The 21,554-nt window shown below is 40.9% G+C and overlaps 1 protein-coding gene across 2 annotated transcripts; it reads right to left on the bottom strand.

Moving 5' to 3' along the window:
• atat1 (alpha tubulin acetyltransferase 1) lies at window positions 1-21,294 on the bottom strand. 2 transcript variants are annotated; one of them, XM_079571298.1, is made up of 13 exons: window positions 20,911-21,294; window positions 20,172-20,232; window positions 18,979-19,070; window positions 15,720-15,777; window positions 15,513-15,626; window positions 13,978-14,079; window positions 9,654-9,699; window positions 9,285-9,330; window positions 7,367-7,441; window positions 5,219-5,405; window positions 1,961-2,046; window positions 1,756-1,834; window positions 204-450 (listed from the first exon to the last, which is right to left on the bottom strand). In XM_079571298.1, the coding sequence occupies exons 1-13, from the start codon at window positions 21,000-21,002 to the stop codon at window positions 358-360; spliced, it is 1,131 nt and encodes a 376-aa protein (XP_079427424.1). In that variant the 5' UTR covers window positions 21,003-21,294; the 3' UTR covers window positions 204-357. The 2 variants fall into 2 exon arrangements, with proteins under 2 accessions (XP_079427423.1, XP_079427424.1); XM_079571297.1 differs by lacking the exon at window positions 9,285-9,330 and having other exon boundaries at window positions 1-450.
• Between the last annotated feature and the right edge of the window lie 260 nt (window positions 21,295-21,554).

Below are 21,554 nucleotides of genomic sequence, written 5' to 3'. Positions count from 1 at the left end.
TGTACAATAACAGTGTATCCAGCAGGCCACCCAGTTTAGCTCAACTTTTATCTGTATGTTACATTTAGTGCATATTTCTTTAGCTTATCATGAATCTCACTCCACAAAGAAGTGCCTTGTAGAAGCATATTTGGCTCATCAAACGTCTTCATGAATCATTTTCTGGTGACGCTCGTGTCTTTGTCTCACCATGGCCGCGTGCTCCTGTACTGCTGCTTGTGTTTGACCCACTGGGCCGTGTAGATGTTCTGTCCCACTGTCCACGTCCAGCCCCCGTGCCCGGTCCCCGATGCAGGCTTGTCCTGGTCGGCTCGTGCCCCGCCTGGTAATGGACACCGCTCCGGGCCGGTGTCCTCCTCAGAGCTGGGGGTGCCAGAGTCGGAGCTGCTCACGGAGGCTTGGTGTTGGGCAGAGGTCGTTGGAGCAAGTAGGGGCGGTAAAGAGGTGACCCTGGGAAAAAAATAGGAAAACTAAATGTGTACATGTGTTTTCAAGTACAACGAAGTCACTCTGCAGGCGTCGTAGCATGTTGCGTTTTCAATTAATGACTCATTAATTGCCCGTTCGAGTAAATAGTAGACAAAGGGAGGGCTATTGTACATCCAATTACACAATAGAGATCATTTTTGTCACTCAAACTTGGTTGTAAATACTGTTTAAAGTGGCGCAAGCCCGCAGTTAGCTTTGCCCGTTAGCTTCTTCTTTGTGATTCCATTAGTGTGTATTGGTGACTTCGACCCGGTGCATTAACGGTTGTATTAATCCCAGAGGGACTATGAAAACCAGATGTCACCTAAGCTCCCTCCATAGCATTAGCCATAGGATCTGGCAACCCTAACACAGAGATCAAAGTAAGCTAAACATTGGGGCTGAGCTGTTATATTTTTTGTCAATACCGGGACTTTAACAATACTTTTGATATCGGAACGATACTTTTAACCAGACAACACATAATGTTAATTTAGTCCATAAAATACTATTTCTTTTAAATTTGTATCATTTATATGTGGTGAAACAACCGAGTAACTTTTTTTAAATGCTGTTCCTGGATCAGCAAAACTTGGTCTCTCAAGAAATCATATTGTTTTTTTCGATACCTGCTTTTAATCATTTGAGCACCAAGTATTACCGAAACTTTCTCTTTTCAAGACAATACCAAGTCAGATTTTGAGCTTTTTAATGCCTAAATACAACATTTGTAATGCCACAAATGCAACAAATTTCAGCATGTTTCATTTGGTAAGATTTGTAAACATTCAATCAAACAGAGGAAATGCTGATATTCAAAAGTAAATTTGAATTTCAGTTAGAACAGCATCTAATTTGTTTTAAAACAATTTTTTTGTGTGTTTTTGACAAAAGTATGCTGTAGAAAAAGTGTTAAGTGATGTCTGTTGTGAGCTCTGTCTCTAATATATATATATATATATATATTTAATAAGCTTTAAGTTTAATGCCAGATTCAATACAATTGAATTGAATGCTGTTAAATGACTCTTGGGGCCTTGATTTTGGCATAATTTAATGACTTTTAATGCTTTTTCTGCAGGTAAACCGTTTGCCAGGCATTCTAAGAGTATCTTCAGCTGTTCCCAATTATTTGGTCTAAACCTGCATGCGCTGTCGGTCATGGTTACACTGGTTACACGGTGATCTACAGTTAGGATTTTGTCTGAGGCGCACAGCCAGCCAACTCTCGTCACAATCTGATAAGCTGATCCCTCAGATCTACGCAATGGTAGCAAGAGTTCAGACCTGTTTTGTGAAGTATGAGCACAGTCGAATGAGGGCGAGGCCGCTGATCCAGGCGGCTGCGCCCACGGAGACCTCAGACCTGCAGGGGGGGACGCGATCAGTTCAGCTCACTTTAATCATACACAGGAACAAAAGCAAAGTAATTCTACCAAGCTACTTCCACGATTACTGCAAGTTCGTGAGATTTTTGGTCGGCGTGCAGTACCTGGCGAGGGCCACTCCAGCAGACTCGCACTCCTCTGGTCCAGGTGCCGGCTGTACAGGCTGCTCCTGGCCACCAGCCCCTGTGCACTGCAGCTCCATGAGAGAGCGAGGGAGGGAGGGAGGGATGAACCAAACACAAGAGAGGGCAAATCAAGAGGACAACACAAGAAAACGAGGAAAAAGCAACAGAAATAACTAAAAAAAAAATAAATAAAAAAAATGCAGTGGGTAATGAAATGGAGGCCTGGGTTAATATCGTGTTCCCCAGGAGATAAGGGTAGGAAGCTCGGAGTAGAGACGCTACTCCTCGACATTGTACCCCTACATATACATTGATGGATGCATACAGTATTATGACATTTTACTATATCAAGTTTATTAGGATACATTTTGCTCATTGCACCAACAGCAAGACAGATTGTTAGTTGGAGACACGTGCACAAAGTCTGTCTACAAACAGGGACAGATCTACAATAAGCGGCCCGCGGGCTAAATCAGGCCCACATCAGGCCATAGTGGTTTGTTCCCTGCTTTTGGTCAGAAATGATAATGAACATGCTCCAGTGTATGTTAAGAGATTGTTAAATGTATTGAAATGAAGTTTAAGTGGAAACAAAACTGATTTGTAAAAAAGTTTTCCATTCTATCAATATTCAGTATTCATTTGGGAAAGTTTCCTCATCGTTTCTGTTTGGCCCTCGTGTAATTGGTGACCACTGCAGAGGATTTACAAACAGATATTGGCTGCTGGGCTCGTTCCAGTCCGGTCAGTCCCATCGTATTCCATGTATTCCCACGGTGACATAGAGCTAAACAGTTCGGCCCACTTCCGGTTCTCTGGTGGGTGCCGGAAGTAAAAATCCCATTCATTTGTGATCCATTGACTTTTTGGAAAAATTCACGATACCAGCTAGTCATCTACATGCTAAATCACAAAATTTTAAATAGAAGATTCATCTAAAACTTTAAGAACCGAGAAGTTTTAAAAGCAGTTCAAAAAGTCAATGGATGTGAGTGGGACTGTTGCGCTCTATGACCAAGTCTCACGAAAATCTAATATTTGCATAATTTGTTGATCATTTTGTTAATAATCACTGATTAGCTAAAGAGCTTTGTTGGTTAGAAAATGTGAGATAGAGGGAAGTAAAACAGCTGAAATCAAACATCAGGTAGTTTCACTTCCTGGTTATTCGAGCTAACTAACCCTAAGCTCCTCCCACCCACTCCCCTTCGCTGTGCAGCTGTATACAACTATACAAAGCTTTTCTAAAGGGAACTAGGATTTGTTTCGAAAGTCAAAGTAAAGCAGCATACACCCCCTTTTTTAAAGCTAACACAATAACAAAAGTCGAACTCCGGCGTGTCGATTTTCACACTTTAATGGCTTCTAGAAAAGGCAGGCAGGTAGGACAGTCATCACATCCTCGACACTGAACAGAAAACTACAAGGGTCCGAGAAAAAGGCCTCTGGAGCACATCATGCTCTCCGCAAATGAGTCCGAGCATCGTCCCTGACAACCGAACAGCCCCCCCCTCCCCTCCTGTGGACTCCCAGCGGGCGGTTTTATCAAAGCATGGGAGCGTTTTTAGAAAGTCCCGGTCCGTCAGTGGAAGCCCAGCTGAGATCTGCTAGGGGAACTGTTGTGTGAAGTCAAGACGATGGAAACAAATGTTTTTAATGAAAACAAAGGAGGGAAATGGATGAGCAAGGGAAGAGAGGAGACAGCACAGTGAGGTATATGGACCAAGGACAAGCTGATATTATTTCCATAGGAGATGCACAATATAAGGGACAAACATGGCGATATTCGATAACCATCTGCACCATTGCGAAAGTTTAACAACATTTGTAAGCCATTTTGGGTCTTTCTTAAGCTTGTCATATCAACTTTGTTCAATGAATGACAGATAGCTAAAATATGTATTTTATGCTTTAGAGTTTTCTGCCTCAATAAATCAAACATCCGATTTTTGTTACTGTAACGGGCCATGTCTTGTTTTTTAAGCTGTGTTGGAAAAAAAATGTCAGCCAGAAAGAAGACTTCAGCCAATATAAGATTTCCTTTCAGTGTTTGTAAACAGTTCATCTGTTTTCTAAAGGCTGGAACATTAGCGCTAATGCGTTTTCAATGGAGGGAGTTAGCGCTAGCCGCCAAAAGCCACTGACTATGAATACTAAGTCCTGGCACTGACTACATGAGAGCAAAGCCTCATCAGAAAACATGAGTTTTCATAAGCTAATCAAGCTCCCATTGCAAAGTGTAGCAACGTTTAGCCGTTTTATTTGATGCAGCAATTAGCAGCAAGCATTTGCATAATAGCTAAAGGCTATGCAATTTACAGAGCTTAACGGGATATTTCAGGATTTTTGACATACGGCCTCATTTCCTAGTTATCCAGAGTGTTGAAGATTTCTGGAGATATATATTTTTTTTTTAAATTCATGCAGTCCTTATATTTGAAGAGTTTAGTGGTGCTAGGCTAGTGCTAGGCTAGTGCTAGGCTAGTGCTAGGCTAGTGCTAGGCTAGTGCTAGGCTAGTGCATGTCTATGGTAACTAGTAGCCTGCATTAAAAACAGTGCACCTGAGACAAATCGCTTATAACACCAGACTAATCATATAAATGTCTGTGTTGACTGAATAATTTTTGGAATAAAACTGACCTTGCATCACATGAATTACCGCATTTTGAGGGACTACTTTCCAGCAGATCACTCTGCCACAGCGTAGCTTATACAACCACAAAGCTGATGCTGCTCAAATATAAGTTATTTTAAATGCAAAATGGTTATAATTATTCTATCGACAGACATATATATCGTTACCCTGGTGTTTTAAGTGATTTGCCTCAGGTGCACTGTGGAGTGTGACAGACTGTTTTTAATGTAGGCTACTAGTTACCATAGACATGCACTAGCCTAGCACTAGCCTGGCACCACGAAACTCTTCAAATATAAGAACTGCATGAATTAAAAAAAATAAAAATCTCCTGAAATCAACAACAGTCTGAATAACTAGGAAATGAAGCCCTATGTCAAAAATCCTGAAATATTGCTTTAAAATGAATGTTACACTGGACACATCATCAGAAATATTGCACAACAGAATCTAAATACATATTTTCTTAGTCCTCTTTGATAGGTTAACTTTTGACTAACTTCACACTAAAATGAATGGGAGAGAATGTTAAAATGGGACTTGGGACCAGACTGTGCGTAAAGTCGTCTGAACATTTCACTCCTGCGTCTCTGTGTCTCACCTGGTGCGCCTGGTCCTGCAGTGCTCCAGCAGAGGGGACTGGGGGCTGAATCCTCCCGGCGGCCCGCCTCGGGGAGCCCTGCTGGGGGAGGAACTGGGAGACTGGGAGTACGGGGAGGATACCCACCGCTGGGGTGACTGAGGAGAGGCAAACGGCCAGGGAGGGACCCTCTGCTCCTGACGCACCACTGCACACAAGGCGGGGCCAGCAAGAATGTCAGCACTTTTTTATTAAAGAGCTTTCACACACAGCAGCTGTACGGAGAATGGGATCACAGGCCAAATTTCATTATGGAAACAACCGCCAGGTTTGTGGATTATCCATATGTTTGCATTAGGCAAAATTAAACAAGATATGAGGCATCAAACTTATTATTGTTGTTGTTTGTTAAGGCAACTGTTTCATATAACACAATATGGTACACTAACCGTATCACCCCGAATTCAGATTCTAAAATCTCCACTTCTTCTGTTATATTAACTTGACACTTCTGGAGATGGCGACAGAGTGCAGCCAAAATATCTCAAGGTATAACACACAATTACAAGTCCAATGATGTGATAATACAGGAACTAATAGACACACACAGTGTAATCCTCGCTTTAGAAACATTGTTATGACAGTGGTCACGTTTCCACCACCAAATTCAGTTTGCGCAGAACAGAACAGAATTTATATATAGAAATGCGCCAAATGGATTATGTTTCAGGTGTATTGAAATTAGGGCTGTGCAATTAATCGAAATTCGATTACGATTTCGATTACAACAGTAAACGATTACAAAATTAGCATCATCGCAAAAAATCGATTATAATTTTTTTTTTCAAATTTTTTCAATTTTTTTTCAATTTTTATTTTTTTTTCTAATTTTTAATTTTTGGATTTTTGTCACTTTTTTGCAGGATTTTTATCTTTTTTTTGCTGGATTTTTGTCTTTTTTTGGTGGATTTTTGTCACTTTTTTGCTGGATTTTTGTCACTTTTTTGCTGGATTTTTGTCTTTTTTTGCTGGATTTTTGTCTTTTTTTGCTGGATTTTTGTCACTTTTTTGATGGATTTTTGTCTTTTTTTGCTGGATTTTTGTCTTTTTTTTGCTGGATTTTTGTCACTTTTGTGCTGGATTTTTGTCTTTTTTTTGATGGATTTTTGTCACTTTTTTGCTGGATTTTTGTCTTTTTTTTGCTGGATTTTTGTCACTTTTTTGATGGATTTTTGTCTTTTTTTGCTGGATTTTTGTCTTTTTTTGCTGGATTTTTGTCACTTTTTTGCTGGATTTTTGTCACTTTTTTGCTGGATTTTTGTCTTTTTTTGCTGGATTTTTGTCACTTTTTTGATGGATTTTTGTCTTTTTTTGCTGAATTTTTGTCTTTTTTTTTATGGATTTTTGTCACTTTTTTGCTGGATTTTTGTCTTTTTTTTGATGGATTTTTGTCTTTTTTTTTGATGGATTTTTGTCTTTTTTTGCTGGATTTTTGTCTTTTTTTTTGATGGATTTTTGTCTTTTTTTTGATGGATTTTTGTCACTTTTTTGATGGATTTTTGTCTTTTTTTGCTGAATTTTTGTCTTTTTTTTGATGGATTTTTGTCACTTTTTTGCTGGATTTTTGTCTTTTTTTTGATGGATTTTTGTCACTTTTTTGCTGGATTTTTGTCTTTTTTTTGATGGATTTTTGTCACTTTTTTGCTGGATTTTTGTCTTTTTTTTGATGGATTTTTGTCTTTTTTTTGATGGATTTTTGTCACTTTTTTGCTGGATTTTTGTCTTTTTTTTTGATGGATTTTTGTCTTTTTTTGCTGGATTTTTGTCTTTTTTTTTGATGGATTTTTGTCTTTTTTTTGATGGATTTTTGTCACTTTTTTGATGGATTTTTTTAAAGGCATCAAATAATCGTTTGAATAATCGTGATTTCAATTATGGCAAAAATAATCGTGATTATTATTTTTTCAATAATCGAGCAGCCCTAATTGAAATGTCCTTATTTTGCAAAGCAGCACAGGAAACAAAGTACTGTAAATCAGTAGATTGATCACACCAGCGGGTTAATCAGCGAGTAAGTGAATAAAGGGCTGTTTTAATCATTTGACAGTTATTTGTCATTATTTAGATAATTCTGATGAAGTTGACATTCTTTTTACACAAAATATTTACCTTCTCTCTCCATTAGTGAATATGGCTTGATCTCTCCTTCTGCCCTTCTTTGGGGAGTCTTTCTCAACTGTGCCGCTGTGGAGCACATCCCACAGTGAGACCAGTTTACAAAACAACATCAATAAATAGCAGCATATGTCATTATTAAGCAATTAAAACTACAATGAACAGTCCACATGCAGCCATGCAGTCATCTACAAAGTGTTAGTTTAGAACTTTTGCCATTTTTAACTTCCAACAAAAAAAATGCTGTGTGTAGCCAACTTATACTGTACATTTGAAACAGTGCCTTTTTAACGTGCAGCACAGTAATAACATGGTGATCGGACTGAATTAACATTTTAATACCAAGATAATACTGGCAAGGTTTTCTGGTAATTTACAGAGGTTATTAATATGACCATGAAGTAAAGTGGAAAGACATAGACCGTCTCGGACATCGATGCCTATTCAAGAAAAAATGCTTGAGTGGGTATCGATAAAACGGGTATCGGTTATGGATATGCCAAACCTCCTTTAAACGATCTCAACCTTTAGAATTCAGTTGCTAAATTAGTTTGACACCCCACAAATGTATATTTATTTACCTTTATTTAACCAGGAAAGTCCCACTGAGATTAAGAATCTCTTTTTCAGGGGAATCCTGGCCCCAGAGGGGAATCAATTGTACATGTTTTAGTGGTAGGGGAAGCCAGAGTACCCAAAGGAAACCTACGCAGACAAGGGGAGAACATGCAAACTCCACACAGAAACAGCATTGCTAATGCTATGTCAACAGAAGCTCTGATTGGGTGAAAGCGACGCAGACACAGAGCTTTGTCTGGTCAGATCATAAGTGATGTTAGTTAAGCAAATGTATTGATTAAAATCAGCATATGTGACTGAGAAAGGAGTACAGGCACATGAACATTTATTTGAAATAAAGGCTTATTGGCCTGATTACATCAGGCGCAGAGGGGGCTTCAAAGAAAAATGGTTATGAACCACTGTCCTAGATGACAAATAACAAGCCTATTGAGGAGGTCTCATGGTATCAAATTAAAAATAATTGATATGACTCATAAGTATAGCTGAAATCATATATTGAGCTGCACGGTAGCGCAGCGGTTTTTCACAGCTAGAAGGTTCCGGGTTCGATTCCCACCTAGACGGGGCCTTTCTGTGTGGAGTTTGCATGTTCTCCCCGTGTCTGCGTAGGTTTCCTCCGGGTACTCCGTTTTCCCCTACCACTAAAAACATGTACAATAGGCCAGGATGAATGATGTGAGTGAATGTATGGTGGTGGTCAGAGGGACCATTGGCGCAGACGTGTGTAGTCGCGAAAGCGCCTCTGACAGTCTCCCCCAGGGGAAACTGAAGTTACAAACGTAGTTTACCACCACCGAGTATGGAGTGAATGTACAATTGTCTCATGTAAAGCGCTTTGTGACCATGTCTGTGAAAGGCGCTATATAAAATAAAGATCTACTATATATTGTACAAAAAAAAGAAAGAAATACAGAAAGCTGGATCTGTGCATGTCTAGTCTACATGGTTTGGGTCCCAATGGCGGATATTTTGTTGTTTGCAAGGAATATTATTGTAATGACTTGACTGCATTCTGTCATGTAATCATTATAATTCCCATGTTATTTGTCATTTCCCATTATCATGCTATTACCGTGCTGTAAAGTGAACTGCTGCACATATTCCGTTAAACTTACATGGGCAGCATGCAAAATAATGTGTATTTTAATCTTAAACCTTAACATTGCCATCATCATCAATATCATTATGAACACTGACAAGGGCTGAGAGGCAGTGGCACACCTAATTCAAAGCCTGTGGATACTGTAATGATCGGTGAGGGAGATGCAGTGTCTAAAATGGCCGTCTAAAAACAAGGGGCGGTAGGATGAGAACAGAAGTGTGTCCTTACAAATAGCCGTACATCCCCTGATCCGTCAGAGGAGCAGAGTGCGTGCCTGAGTGCGTGACAGACGACAGCAGAGATAGATATGACCTCAAAAAAGAAAGATGGAGGCGTCCCACTTGTACATAACATACAAAACATGAAACGTGTGGAAATGCTACATGCAGAACGTCCACCAATGAAATGGTACACATCACTGAATGTTGCTTTAATGTGTTTGTGGTGCTGGAGGATTGGAAACTGTCAGGATTTTAACTACTATGCGTGATTTAGCTTGAGACGTGAATACAAAAAGTTCTATATTTGTTCATGTGTTGTCTTTTGTGGAGAATTGTGAACAAATCTGTCCTCCAGTGAAACAGAAGAAAATGTTACCTGACTTGTCGAGGAAGAATCCCTCAAAAACCACAAAGTTGTTGACCTGAATGGAAATGAGAGGATTAGTGCAAGTGTGAGCATGTCCCTACAGCAGATTTCAAGTCAGCATTTACTTGTGCATAGTTTACATTGACAGCTATGGTGCCTCGGATCACATGATGGATGTGTACTGGAAGCCCTTCTTGGCACAACAATAGGCCTTATGTATTATGTTGGATTGTAACATGATGCTAACTTCCTTGGCTAACAAACAACTGTTTCCTTTTCTTGTTTTATTCCTATGGGGAGTTAGCCATGACTGCCTACAATAAAAAAAATAATATTTAACCGGGCGAATCACTTATGTTAAAAACTGGACATACATTGCAAGGACTGGAGGAGACTTCTGCGTTTATAAATATGAGTGTTGTAGCCTTAAAGCTAAAGGCTAATATTAATTTTATGCTAATGATAAAATAGTATCACACTTTGTTCGAACACCAGACAATGTGGGTGACTCCACATGATTCACAGCAACGCCGCTAGTTATCTGAGCTTGTTCTGAGAAATGTGTGCTTCTTGCTTCTGTAAACTAACGGCTTCCTGGACCTGTTTGAATTGTTTAGATTCTCAGCCCGTAAACAGTTTGGGCTGGATTTTTGAGCCCAAGCTAAAAATCTAAAAAGGCATCAGCCTATGTACAAGCCGTGCTCCTACTGCCCCACATTGGATGTTCTAACTACTATTTGGACTTTGACGTACAGCAAATAACCTACTTCTCATCAATGGAGCAGGTTTAGCGTAAAGTCACCTTTTGCCCTGGCGTGTGCCGTAAGAACTGGTTCATCTGGTCGGATGTTTTCCACGAGCTGGCACGCTTTTCCGTCTGCAGCATCAGTCTGGCCTATTGTTATCTTTGGTCAAGACTGGCACTGCAGCAATTTGCTTCACTAACCTTTTGTTCGCAATAGTAATAATGTCATATACTCCAGAAAGATACGTGTAGGATATATGTATATTTTTAGACTTAAAGGGTCTATACAGAGTTTAAAAATGTTAAAATTATGTATTTCCCTCCCCTACATGTTCCAGCAATGTTTTAAGGTGTAGAATGAGCTCAGACCTGTTCACCACAACTGCCTCTAAAATCCTGCACTGTCACTTATAAAGGTGTTACTTCGGGTCCGAATTGCCGTTATGCGCAAGCTTAAAGGGATATTTCAGGATTTTTGAAATAAGGCCTCATTTCTTTAACCTGGCAAAAGCCAGACTGACTTTATTTATGTATTTATAAATACATATAAAGATCCCCATGTATCTCTTAACATGGAGGATCAGTCTGGCTCGTGCCAGGCTGTCATTTCTTAGTTATCCAGAGTGCTGTTGATTTATGGAGATATATATTTTTAAAATTCATGCAGTCCTTATATAAGTGATTTGCCTCTGGTGCACTGCGGAGCAGGTCAGACTGTTTTCAATGCAGGCTAGCTAATACTGTAGAAATGTGCTAGCCTTGCACTAGCCTAGCGCCACTAGACTCTTCAAACATAAGAACTGCATGAATTAAAAAAAAAAGAAAATCTCCAGAAATCAGCAACACTCTGGATAACTAGGAAATGAGGCCCTATGTCAAAAATCCTGAAATATCCCTTTAAAGCAGTACTAAGTAACTTATTTACCTTCATAAATCCTTTCCGTAGTCCCTGTGGGGGTAATACAAGTGTTTATGGGATGATTGGAGGGTCTTTCATCTCCCCCTGGTGTCTCTGGCCAGAAAACCATGTTTGCAACTTGACTGCCCCCGGTGCGGAGAAAGCAATACACACTAATGTAATCACGAAGAAGAAGCTAACATGCTAACGGGCAAAGCTAACTGCGGGCTAACGTCACTTATAACAGTATTTACAGCCAAGTTTGAGTGAAAAAAAATATTTCTATTGTATAATTGGATGCACTGTATCCCTCTCTCCCTTCGCCTTTCCTGTCAGCGCAGTATTTACTCTCCAAGACAATTAATAAATTAAAAAGTAACTTGTTACTACACCTGCAGTTGCGCTTATGGCCTCTAGGGGGAAGAGTTACTTAGTACTGCTTTAATATAGAACCTGCAGTTACAAGTAAGACCTGAGGTGGCAGTAGTGAGTGTAAAATGGCCAACTTGCATCTAGCCCTTTTAAAACTCTGTTCTAACATTGTTCCCTTATCAAGAACATATGACATACTGTAACTTACAACACGTACAACATACTGTATGCCAGCTTTTTACAGCATACATAGATTCAGCAATAACAGCAGTTCATTCTTATGGCACAGACAGTTGGTTAGGCCAGCTGCATCTTCTACTTCTCATGGATGATACAGTGATATTCGCAGCTTCACGTGAGAGTATGCAGGACAAATTGAGACTGCTTAAGACTCAAGCCGATGTCCTTGAGATGAAGCTTCATCCAAGTAAATGTCGGTTCTTGACAACAAATGGAGAAGACACAACCCCCTTTCAAAAAGACAACATCACCATTAATCACACAAATAAATATACTTACCTAGGGGCTTCTGTGTCGAGTGATAACATCTCTGAGCAGATCAACGCACACATTGCCAGTAAGAAAAAGCTCACGTGACAAAATTCATATCATTCCTTTCAAAGAACAGCGACGTAAAGCGTCTGGTCGAGCGCTCTGAATGCAGCAATCATGTACTCCTCAGAAACAAGGTTAACAACAAACTTGAGTCCTGCTACACCACAACTCTCGAACAGCTACTAGGAGTCAGATTACAAACCTGTGATGATCTTATATATGCAGAAACAGGATACCTGGATGCTAAAACTGCGACAAGGTCAAGACAGAAAAACTTTCTCCACAAACTCCAACAGAAGAATGCACCATATTACACCATTCACACCATGAATGAAGCCATAAGACAAAAGACTCCAATGGGACGAGTGATCAAAGATCTCACCAATTCTAAGAAGCCCACAACAAACATTTTTCAAAGAACTACAAGACAAAATCAAACTCTCCGCCTCAACCAGACGAAAAATGTATATGATATATGTATGTTCTCAGATCAATCCAGACCTGTCCCCGAGTCCTGTCCTGTCTTTGAAGTTAAACAACCCGATCAATGAGCAAGACAGGATAGCCTTCACACAAAGAAGACTCGGCTCCCACTACCTAAACATTGGTAGGTAGATGGTCAAGGATACCTTCTGGACGCATCTGCAGTTATTATGATTATAAGGACTTTGCCCTTTTTTGTTGTTTGAACGTTTTGCATATTTTAACTTGTTTTTACGTCAATAAACTAACAAACTAACTGGAGTTGTATTTGTCATGTTCGCGTTAGCCTTTTTTTCTTTTACTGATCGGCTTTACTTGCTTTTCCTGGATTTTGTCAGGACATAGCGGGAACACAAAACAGTCCTTTAAAGGGGCTAGATGCAAGTTAGTCATTTTATGCTCACTACTGCCACCTCAGGTCTTACGTGTAACTGCACCTTCTATATTAAGCTCGTGCATGACGGCACTTCGGACCAGAATGAACACCTTTTTGAGTGACAGTGCAGGATTTGTAGAGGCAGTTGTGGCGAACAGGTCTGAGCTCATTCTCCGTTTTGTTTTGTTTTATTAATCAGTTTTAACGTGTCATTCCCACGACTACCTGGAGAGGGCTCTTTTGGCTAATTCAGAATCCTGATTTGCCCAGTCTCTCACTCATTACCGTCTTTTCCTTACATCAACATTATTTCACATCATAGAATATAAAATGAAGTACCCCACCGGATGTTTTTAGGCCCCATGATGTATGTATGAGGAGACTGATGTATGAACTGCTAAACTAAGACGCGCATGCATTTCACAACATTATTTGTCAAGACCACAGACCCGTAATGGGACAGAATTACAACATTTTCACAATTTCCTTCCTCATTATGACCGTCCTAAATATAGCGGCCCAAAGTGGAGCAATCAGGGAGGAATCCACAGGAGGGAGGAGGCCTCATTGGCTGATAGCGTCGTCTCATTTGCCTCCCGCAGGACAAAATCATGCACTCCCATCTTCGACAACACTTTTGTACTTTTGAGTTACTGCACCACTACTTGGCTTGGTATTACATATTTCATAAGCTAAAGGCAGCGTACAGCAGCGTTCACTGGATGGTTTACAAAAAGCTAAAAGTAAACCTGGGTTGCCTTATGCCGCACGGAGCCATGTGGTCCCGTGTTGTGCTTTATTCTGGCTTCTTTCATTTGAACACTGGCATGATGGGGGCAAGTATGTCGAGGGATGAGCTTCACGGATCTCAGAGTATAGCATATAAGACACTGAATGGCAGTACCTGAGGGATACTTTGTTTGAGATTGTAGTGCTTGGACAGGAAGGACAGGAACTTGGGGGAGGGTCTGTCGTAGGCCATCAGCACAGGCTCCACGTGTTTGTGCTGTCAAACCAAACAGGAAAAAAACATGCACATTAGCAGAATAAAAGGCATTTTCGACTACTTTGAACCCCTTCGTCTTGAAAGTGTAGCGTTTCCTTTATGAACAAGTCGGGATCAAATTGCCCCTGACACGGCTTTTTATCTTTGTTACTGTCCAGTGGCTTAAAAATTCTGGCAAATCCTGTTAGTATCTGGAGCACTTACAAGCTTTATATTTAAATATGTGTGATGTTTTATCTTTGTATACTGTGCTTTAATGTTTTGACTAGTTCTCAGAATTGCAAGACGAATTTACACACGGGTATAAATAAATTAACCTAACCTAACCTAACCTAGAAATACAAAATGCGAGCTGAGGGTAAATGAGTTTCTGACGAGTAAGTTGATGGTGTGAAGAGTTTGAGAATCACAGGTTTAGGCAAATACACACATTTCAATAGCGTGAAATGGATTTTTACAAAATTTTGATATTTGATTGTGAAAAATGTAATGACCAGAATAAATGGACAAAAGAAAATGTCAGCAAAACCTCCAACTGAACATGTTTGGCACCAAAAATGTAGTATCTTCAAACTCTAAATTAAAGAGGGGGTATTATGCTTTTTTCAATCACACAGCACCAGTCTATATCACACTACAATGATGACCAAACCTTCTGTTGGTCTGTAAATGCAGTAAATTAGAATAACTGCCTTGTGTAAAATTGCTCTCTCAAAATGGCTGTAGTGAATGTCTTGAAATAGGCCTCTGTCTCTTTAAGAACCTCTGACCCTTTCAGACACGCCCCCTCCACACGCTGTCTGTGGCATCAGTGGGGAGGGGGTTCTGCTGAGGAGCAGTGGTTGGTTACTCGGCTGGTGACGAAAGCTCGGAGGCGTCTCCAGGAGGTGGGGGCGTTCCTAGGAGGACTCAGGCAAACCTATCCCTAAAATGGCCCCAATCAGAGTTTTTACAGATTACTCCAAAATACGTGAATGTGCCAAGGCAGCACTTCAGGCATGTTTTAATGAGGGAATGACATAATAACATGATGTAAAGCTTGAAAAAGTTGATTTTGCATAAACCCCCCCCCCCTTTAATAGTAAAGTAAATAAAGTTGATGTTTTTTAATAATATTTAAGGCATGAATGTTGGTATAATTCAATTGATTTTTATAATTACAACCATTCAAATTGGAATTTCGGTTTGTGACCTATGCGTGTCCGAGCCAGTTCTTCTTCCTGTATATTTCAGCTGTGACAGTAAGACACAAGACGTGCAAATCACTCGGGACAAGGAAAGGAGGCAAGTGGACCTTTTTTGGGGATGCTTTTGTGATTGCCTTCTTTAGTCCAGGAATGTCCTATCAAAACACAGCCTCCCCACCGTCCCTCTTCTTCACATTTCTATCCCAACATTGACCTTGGCACCACTCCATACAGCCGCCTCTTTACCTGCAGCATGAAGTCAAAGAGCTGCAGCCCGTAGCCGTGTCGCTGCATGTTGTCCGATATGTAGAAGTCCAGGATACAGAGCGGCTCGGCCTCTATGTGAGCGCCGTGTCTGTCCTGGGAACACACACACACACACACACACACACACTTATCAGAAAACCAAACAAACAGGGAGGAGAGTAAAAACAAGGACACGGTCTGACTTACCAGCAGGAACAGCTTCTTATAACCCACTTTGAGAAAACCCACCGCTGCTCCCCGGCCTCTGTGGGGACAAGAACACAGGTCAGATGTAAATACAAAGTACAGAAGGCACTAGATTGTGATGGTATTTTCATTGATTGTGATTTTATTTCAGGGAAGGTGCAATTCAAGGGAGAGAGGTTTTTAGTTTCGACCCTAACTTATGCAGGTAGTTAGCAAGACAGCGAGATGTCAGAGTCCATTAGCCTGCTCAATGTATTTTTCCTATAGCCCTGAGCATTAGCATTAGCGTTAGCCATCGCGCATCACAAATAATGAACGATCCAGATGTTTTCAGCTGTTGTCAACCCATCGACCTTATTTAGGGCAAAGCCTAGTTGAAAATCAATGAATGTCCAGAGTTTTTAGATTTTACTTTAGATGAGAATTAGCCTGTAAAAGATGATAGATAGATAAAGTTTATTGGCTGTCCTCGAGGGCAACAGAATCTCGTCTTTGACAGGCTCAAAACATGCACACTTTCATAAAATCAACATAACAATAATGAGGACTAAACAGGACTATTCTTTGTGATTGTTCATACTAGTGGTGTTTGCATTTGGAACAAGTGACTTCTATTCACCTTATTCCGCCCCGCCCACTTTTGCCTCTTTTTGCTTTGTCTCGGCACTTCCGTTGCACAGACACTTCCGGTCGATCGCGAAGCCCGTTCATTTAAACGGAGAACGAGGGAAAATATTCTCCGCTCAAATCTGATGTTTAGTCGATTTGTGTAAAATGTCCAATGTTCACTTGCACCAACATGTCAACACTGCAACGTTTGTCAGCGCGGCCGAAAAACGGCTATGTTTTCGTGTATCCAACCATCCATCCATTTTCTTCCACTTGTCCGTTTCCGGGTCATGGGGGCAGCCGTTGGAGTTGCCCAAATCACATTGCACCAGCCCCTTTGGCTCCTCCTGCAGGTGGTGGGTCCACAGAAGGACGGCCTCACAATTAATCGTGCCTGTTGGTCTCTCATAAGGGGCTTCTGAACTGCTCTTTGTCTGACCTGTTCGCCATGGGAGACCCTACCAGGGGCACGAAGCCCCCGACAACAGAGCTCCCAAGATCATTCGGGTGCTCAAACCCCTCCACCACGTTAAGGTGGCGGCTCCAGGAGGGGTGTTTTCGTGTAGTGACTGATTTTATGTGGACTTCTCCAGTCCCATGTTAACAGATAGGAGAAAAGGGGCGGGCACAATTAATGGCGGCGCCCACGCGTGGCTCCGGAAAAAGGTGAATATGTTTTTGTGAGTTAAGTTTCGGCTTTTGCTGAGGTCGGAAACATGACAATAGCTGCGAAAAAAACGATTATTTTGGTAATCGATTAATCTACCGATTATTTTTACGATTAGTCAATTGGCTATGAACGCCGGTGTATGAAAATTGTATTTTTTCAAACTTTTTACCACAAAAAGCTAAAGTGACGCCACTTGAGCTTAAAGTGAATGTTTGTAAGAAGCTCTAAGTGTTAATTCTGATTTCTGATTGGATGAGACACTGACAGATATTAATGAAATTTACAATGTACGATAAATGTAGTACATTTATCGTACTACATACGATAAATGTAAAACGTTTTCAGCAAAAAATCTACAATTTTCATGTAATTTTTGCTCTATTTGAGTCTGTGTTTGCCAGAAAACGATTTATCGATTACTAAAATAGTTGTCGACTATTTCAATAATCGATTAGTTGTCGATTAATCGATTAGTTGCGTCAGCCCTACGTGAAAAATTCGCTAATAATATGTTAATGATAGGGAAAGCACATGAAAACTAACGTCATGCCTCGCTATACTTTAATATAGGGCCTGGCTTCACTATTCAATAGCATGGAAGCAGAAATTCAAAAGGGCATTTGTAGGAACAGGCTCAGATAACTAGCGCCGTTTCTGTGACGTCTATGACCTCTATGTATGTCACTTCCTGTCCATGTCCAATAAGTAAGTTTGAATCAGTGCAATGCTCTGGAGTGAACCCTATTTCCCACTAGGACTGCGTGACTGTAGCAGTACCAGCGTGCAGTATACAGAGCACACTACATGCACTGTGCTCAGGCCTGGGCGCCGTGCGATCTGTGCCAGGATCGGGCCAAACCTACAGGCGGTTACACTCTTTCCTTAGCCTGGCTGTAGCTGCCTGACTTACCTCAAGGAAGAAGATACAGTTTTTATTGAGTGGAATGGTTTAGGGTGTGGGACTAAATGAGCAAAGGCTTTTAACCAATCAGAAAAGAATGGAGACAGCGGTCGATTACTTCAAAATCAAGCAACCCTGGTGAGAAGCAGAGAGTTGGAAAGCAGTCCGTTGCTAATGAGTCCTCCTTGGAGCAGTGCCAAAATGTCTTAGTTTTTGTAGAATACACTGAGTAAAGCTGGGGACAAAATGACCAATAATAAGTGAAGTCGTAATCTCAATTGGCGCAATAAGGATAAATTTGACCCGGAAGTCTGTTTTGACAGCGCAGAAGCAGATAAATGCAGTTTAAATCATTTGTTATATGTTTGTATGATATTCAAAACTTACTAAACTGAGTGAGAGGCTCGGGTGGAGGAGACAGAGATGAGTCGCTCTGTTTTTAGACGATGGACATTTGCTAATTTGAAGTTATTTGTGTGGAATCGCGGGCTATCGCTAAGCGGCTACAAAGAGGACTTGGCAGACACAAGACGGAGAAACTCTCGCGGATCCTTGTAATAATACCAGGAGTAATTTGGCATCCGCACAGTAAAGTGAAGATTACTGCGCGGATTTCGAACTACTCCTGGTATTATTACGCCTTACAATATAGTCCCCCCTTTAATCCGCTTAGAAAATCCACATTGTTTAATTTTGTGTAATTATACTTTGTAGTGTAACACTTCACGTAACCATATTTAAATAGGGAAAACGTGGAAGAGCTTGGAAGCTTCTATCTTGACCTGTTTTGGAGCTAAAGAGGAGAGAGGGAGAGGCTAAATGCTAACGCCGTCTGCGCTGTGTTTACGTGACTGAAGGCACGGGGGAAGACCAGACAGGTCCTAAAGAACTCGTCAAAGCTAAGGTAAGAACATATCTCAGTATGTAAAAACGGTGGCCTGTTCCTTTAAGTGAGTTTGTAGACTGAAATTTCCACTTTACACAACGGCACTTTTACAGACAGATAGACCGATGTCCAGAAAACAATTCCCACTGTCTTTTTGCGCATTGAACAATACAGTATTTGGTGCAGGGCCTACCCGTTCCTCTCTCCATCCTTCATGAGGTACAGCTCGTGCTTTTGGCTCTGCAGTTTGGAAGCACTCGTTATGGGCGCCGTCAGCTGCTGGGCCTGGTAACACAACATTAATAATTCACAATGTTAAGATACTTTCCATTTCGCCGCCCGATCGATACAGTATTACATCCACGCCGACGGGACTGCACTATGTAAAACGAATACTGAAACACGCCAGGAACGATGGTTTTCACACACAGCGCTGGGTTCAGGAAGTATTCATTCCTCATCGAATCGTGGGCAAAGAATAAAATGCCTCACACAAAAATACACTGAGATACTGTATAAATAAGTGTCTCAGAGCCATTATGGTCATTAACGCCTTTTGCAAAATACGGCATTCCCTTCCGGACCATTTGCCCCAGAACCTGGCAGACACACTGAAGGTTCCCATTTAGTGTTTAGACATGTGTGACTGAAACATAACAGATCGGAGCGATTCAGCAGAAACAACCAACTTAAAAGCCGTTGCTCAAACCTGCGGGCTGTACCTTTGCGGTTTGCTGATTTAAACAGTCAGTGACACACAGGAAAAGCAAAAGGAGCTCTATGCTTGAAATACTTCACTCTTCCTGCCAGAATCAGGTATTTGTACCACGTTGCCCTCTGGTGGCACAAACCTGAGCACAAATGTCAGAAGTAATGAGTGATCAGAAATGAGTGAGGAATTTCCTGGCTCTCGAAGCTGCGTCTCAGCTACTGCAGTGATACAATGTGTGCCCTGAAGGTTATACCAAAACAATTAAGGAAATATGTGCTCCGTTTCTTTGATTTGCAGTACAAGATAAAGAATTTCCACAGTCAGACGGGATTGGCAGCTCTATTGTTCGGTGTTTTAGCGATGATGATCTAAAAATTTAATCCAGGAAAAAAAAACGAAATGAAGCATCGATCTGATCTATGTCATACTTGCGTGTAAGTGTAGCTGAGGACAAACTTTTTTTTCTTTCTCTTACCGCAACTGGTTGAGAACACTGATAGAGAATCGCACTGCTCATGTTCCGTAAAAATGCATCATCACCGAGTGCTCATGTCTGCGCTGTCAGATGCCTTTAGTCGGGCATTTGATCCTCTCCATAGAGTGAAAACACCATCATCGATCCTTGGGCTGGAGTTTCCCCTACCCTGCACTGAAATGATCTATAGCACTTTCACCTTTGCAGACGCTCTCCCCAGTTCGTCCAGCACCGTGGCGATGTTCTCCTGGAGATCTGGCCTATGGGAAAAAAGATCAACGGAATTTTATTGAATGTTCTTTTTTTTGAAATTGTCCAGCAGCGCGTGCGTGTTGCATTATGCTGCCTGTTTTCTAAGTGCTTCCAGTAAACGCTCGCCTGTACACCCTCTTCCACTCAATTACACGCCAGACAGCAGATGGCCCCAGGGTGTGTCTTAAATCCACCAGTAGGAGCTTACTGGACCTACTGTCTTTTCGGCTTGGAACAGGGATTCTACCATTATATTACCCATATGGAAGCAACCTATAACAATATGGTCAATTGCATAACATTTCAATGGTAGAATCTGCAGTCACAATGTCAATATATGTTTGTTTTGATCAGGCTCATGGTAAATATCTCTGTAAATAAAACCTTTAACATCTCTCCTATCTGCACATTTTCACTGATAAGCAAAACACAATGAAAATCAATGAGTAGTCCCTATAAAAGAGCACTGGCCCACAATAACACCTGCCTGTGTGTGGACCTGCTTGCTGACAATCATCACCAACTTTTGTGGATTTTCTATCTGATTTTTTTTTTTTTTTTTTTTTTAAGAAAATATAGCTTCAACCACACACTTCCATCCGATATTTTTAACAAATCCTAAAATAAAATCCCGTTTCATTTGCATTTGACTCAATAAACCTCGGGAAACTAAGGTAATATCTCACCTTCCAGCTGATTTACGACCAGCAACGAGAGTGTGGTCCAAGATGGTGATTCTCTCGGGGAATAACTGGTTGATATCAAACGGGAACTCCATGGTGAAAAAGCAACACAAAAAAAAAGCTATTTATTTCGAGGGAAAAATCAAAACAAGGCTAATGACAGCAGCAACTAGCCAACTGATGCTAACTAGCTAGCCTTCTAAATGTCTATTTGTCAATCCATGCGCTGGTGCAAAAATCGGAGCGTACGATTAGCTGCAGGATGTCTAAGCTAAATGTCAAGTTGGGCAGGAAAAAAATGCTACAGAAAGAGGATTCCTCGAGGCACCTGCTGCAGTATTTACATGGTCAGTGCAGCTCCATTGTGTCTGTGACTGTGGATGCGGGTCCCTCCCACTGCCCGGCAACACCGTAATGCATGGAAGAGTCGCGCGCGAGATTTTATGTTACCGGCAATAAATGAAGTGCTTAGTACAGAAGGATGATTATAAGACATTTACTGCATTGTTAGTTTCGAGTAAGCAATGAAATGGTCTCATAGAAAGCAATCGGTTGCCTTTACCAGTTGAGGAAAACATACTTTAGGTGACTCTGTTTAGTATTTTACGGTACAGTGTTGCCAAGCGCCACTCAACACATGAACAAAT

Source organism: Gobius niger, assembly GCF_951799975.1.
Source record: "Gobius niger genome assembly, chromosome: 14".
In the NCBI taxonomy this organism is placed as follows: Eukaryota; Metazoa; Chordata; class Actinopteri; order Gobiiformes; family Gobiidae; genus Gobius; species Gobius niger.
The sequence above is the reverse complement of the archived record's forward strand: the minus strand, read 5'-3'. Positions and strand labels throughout refer to the sequence as shown.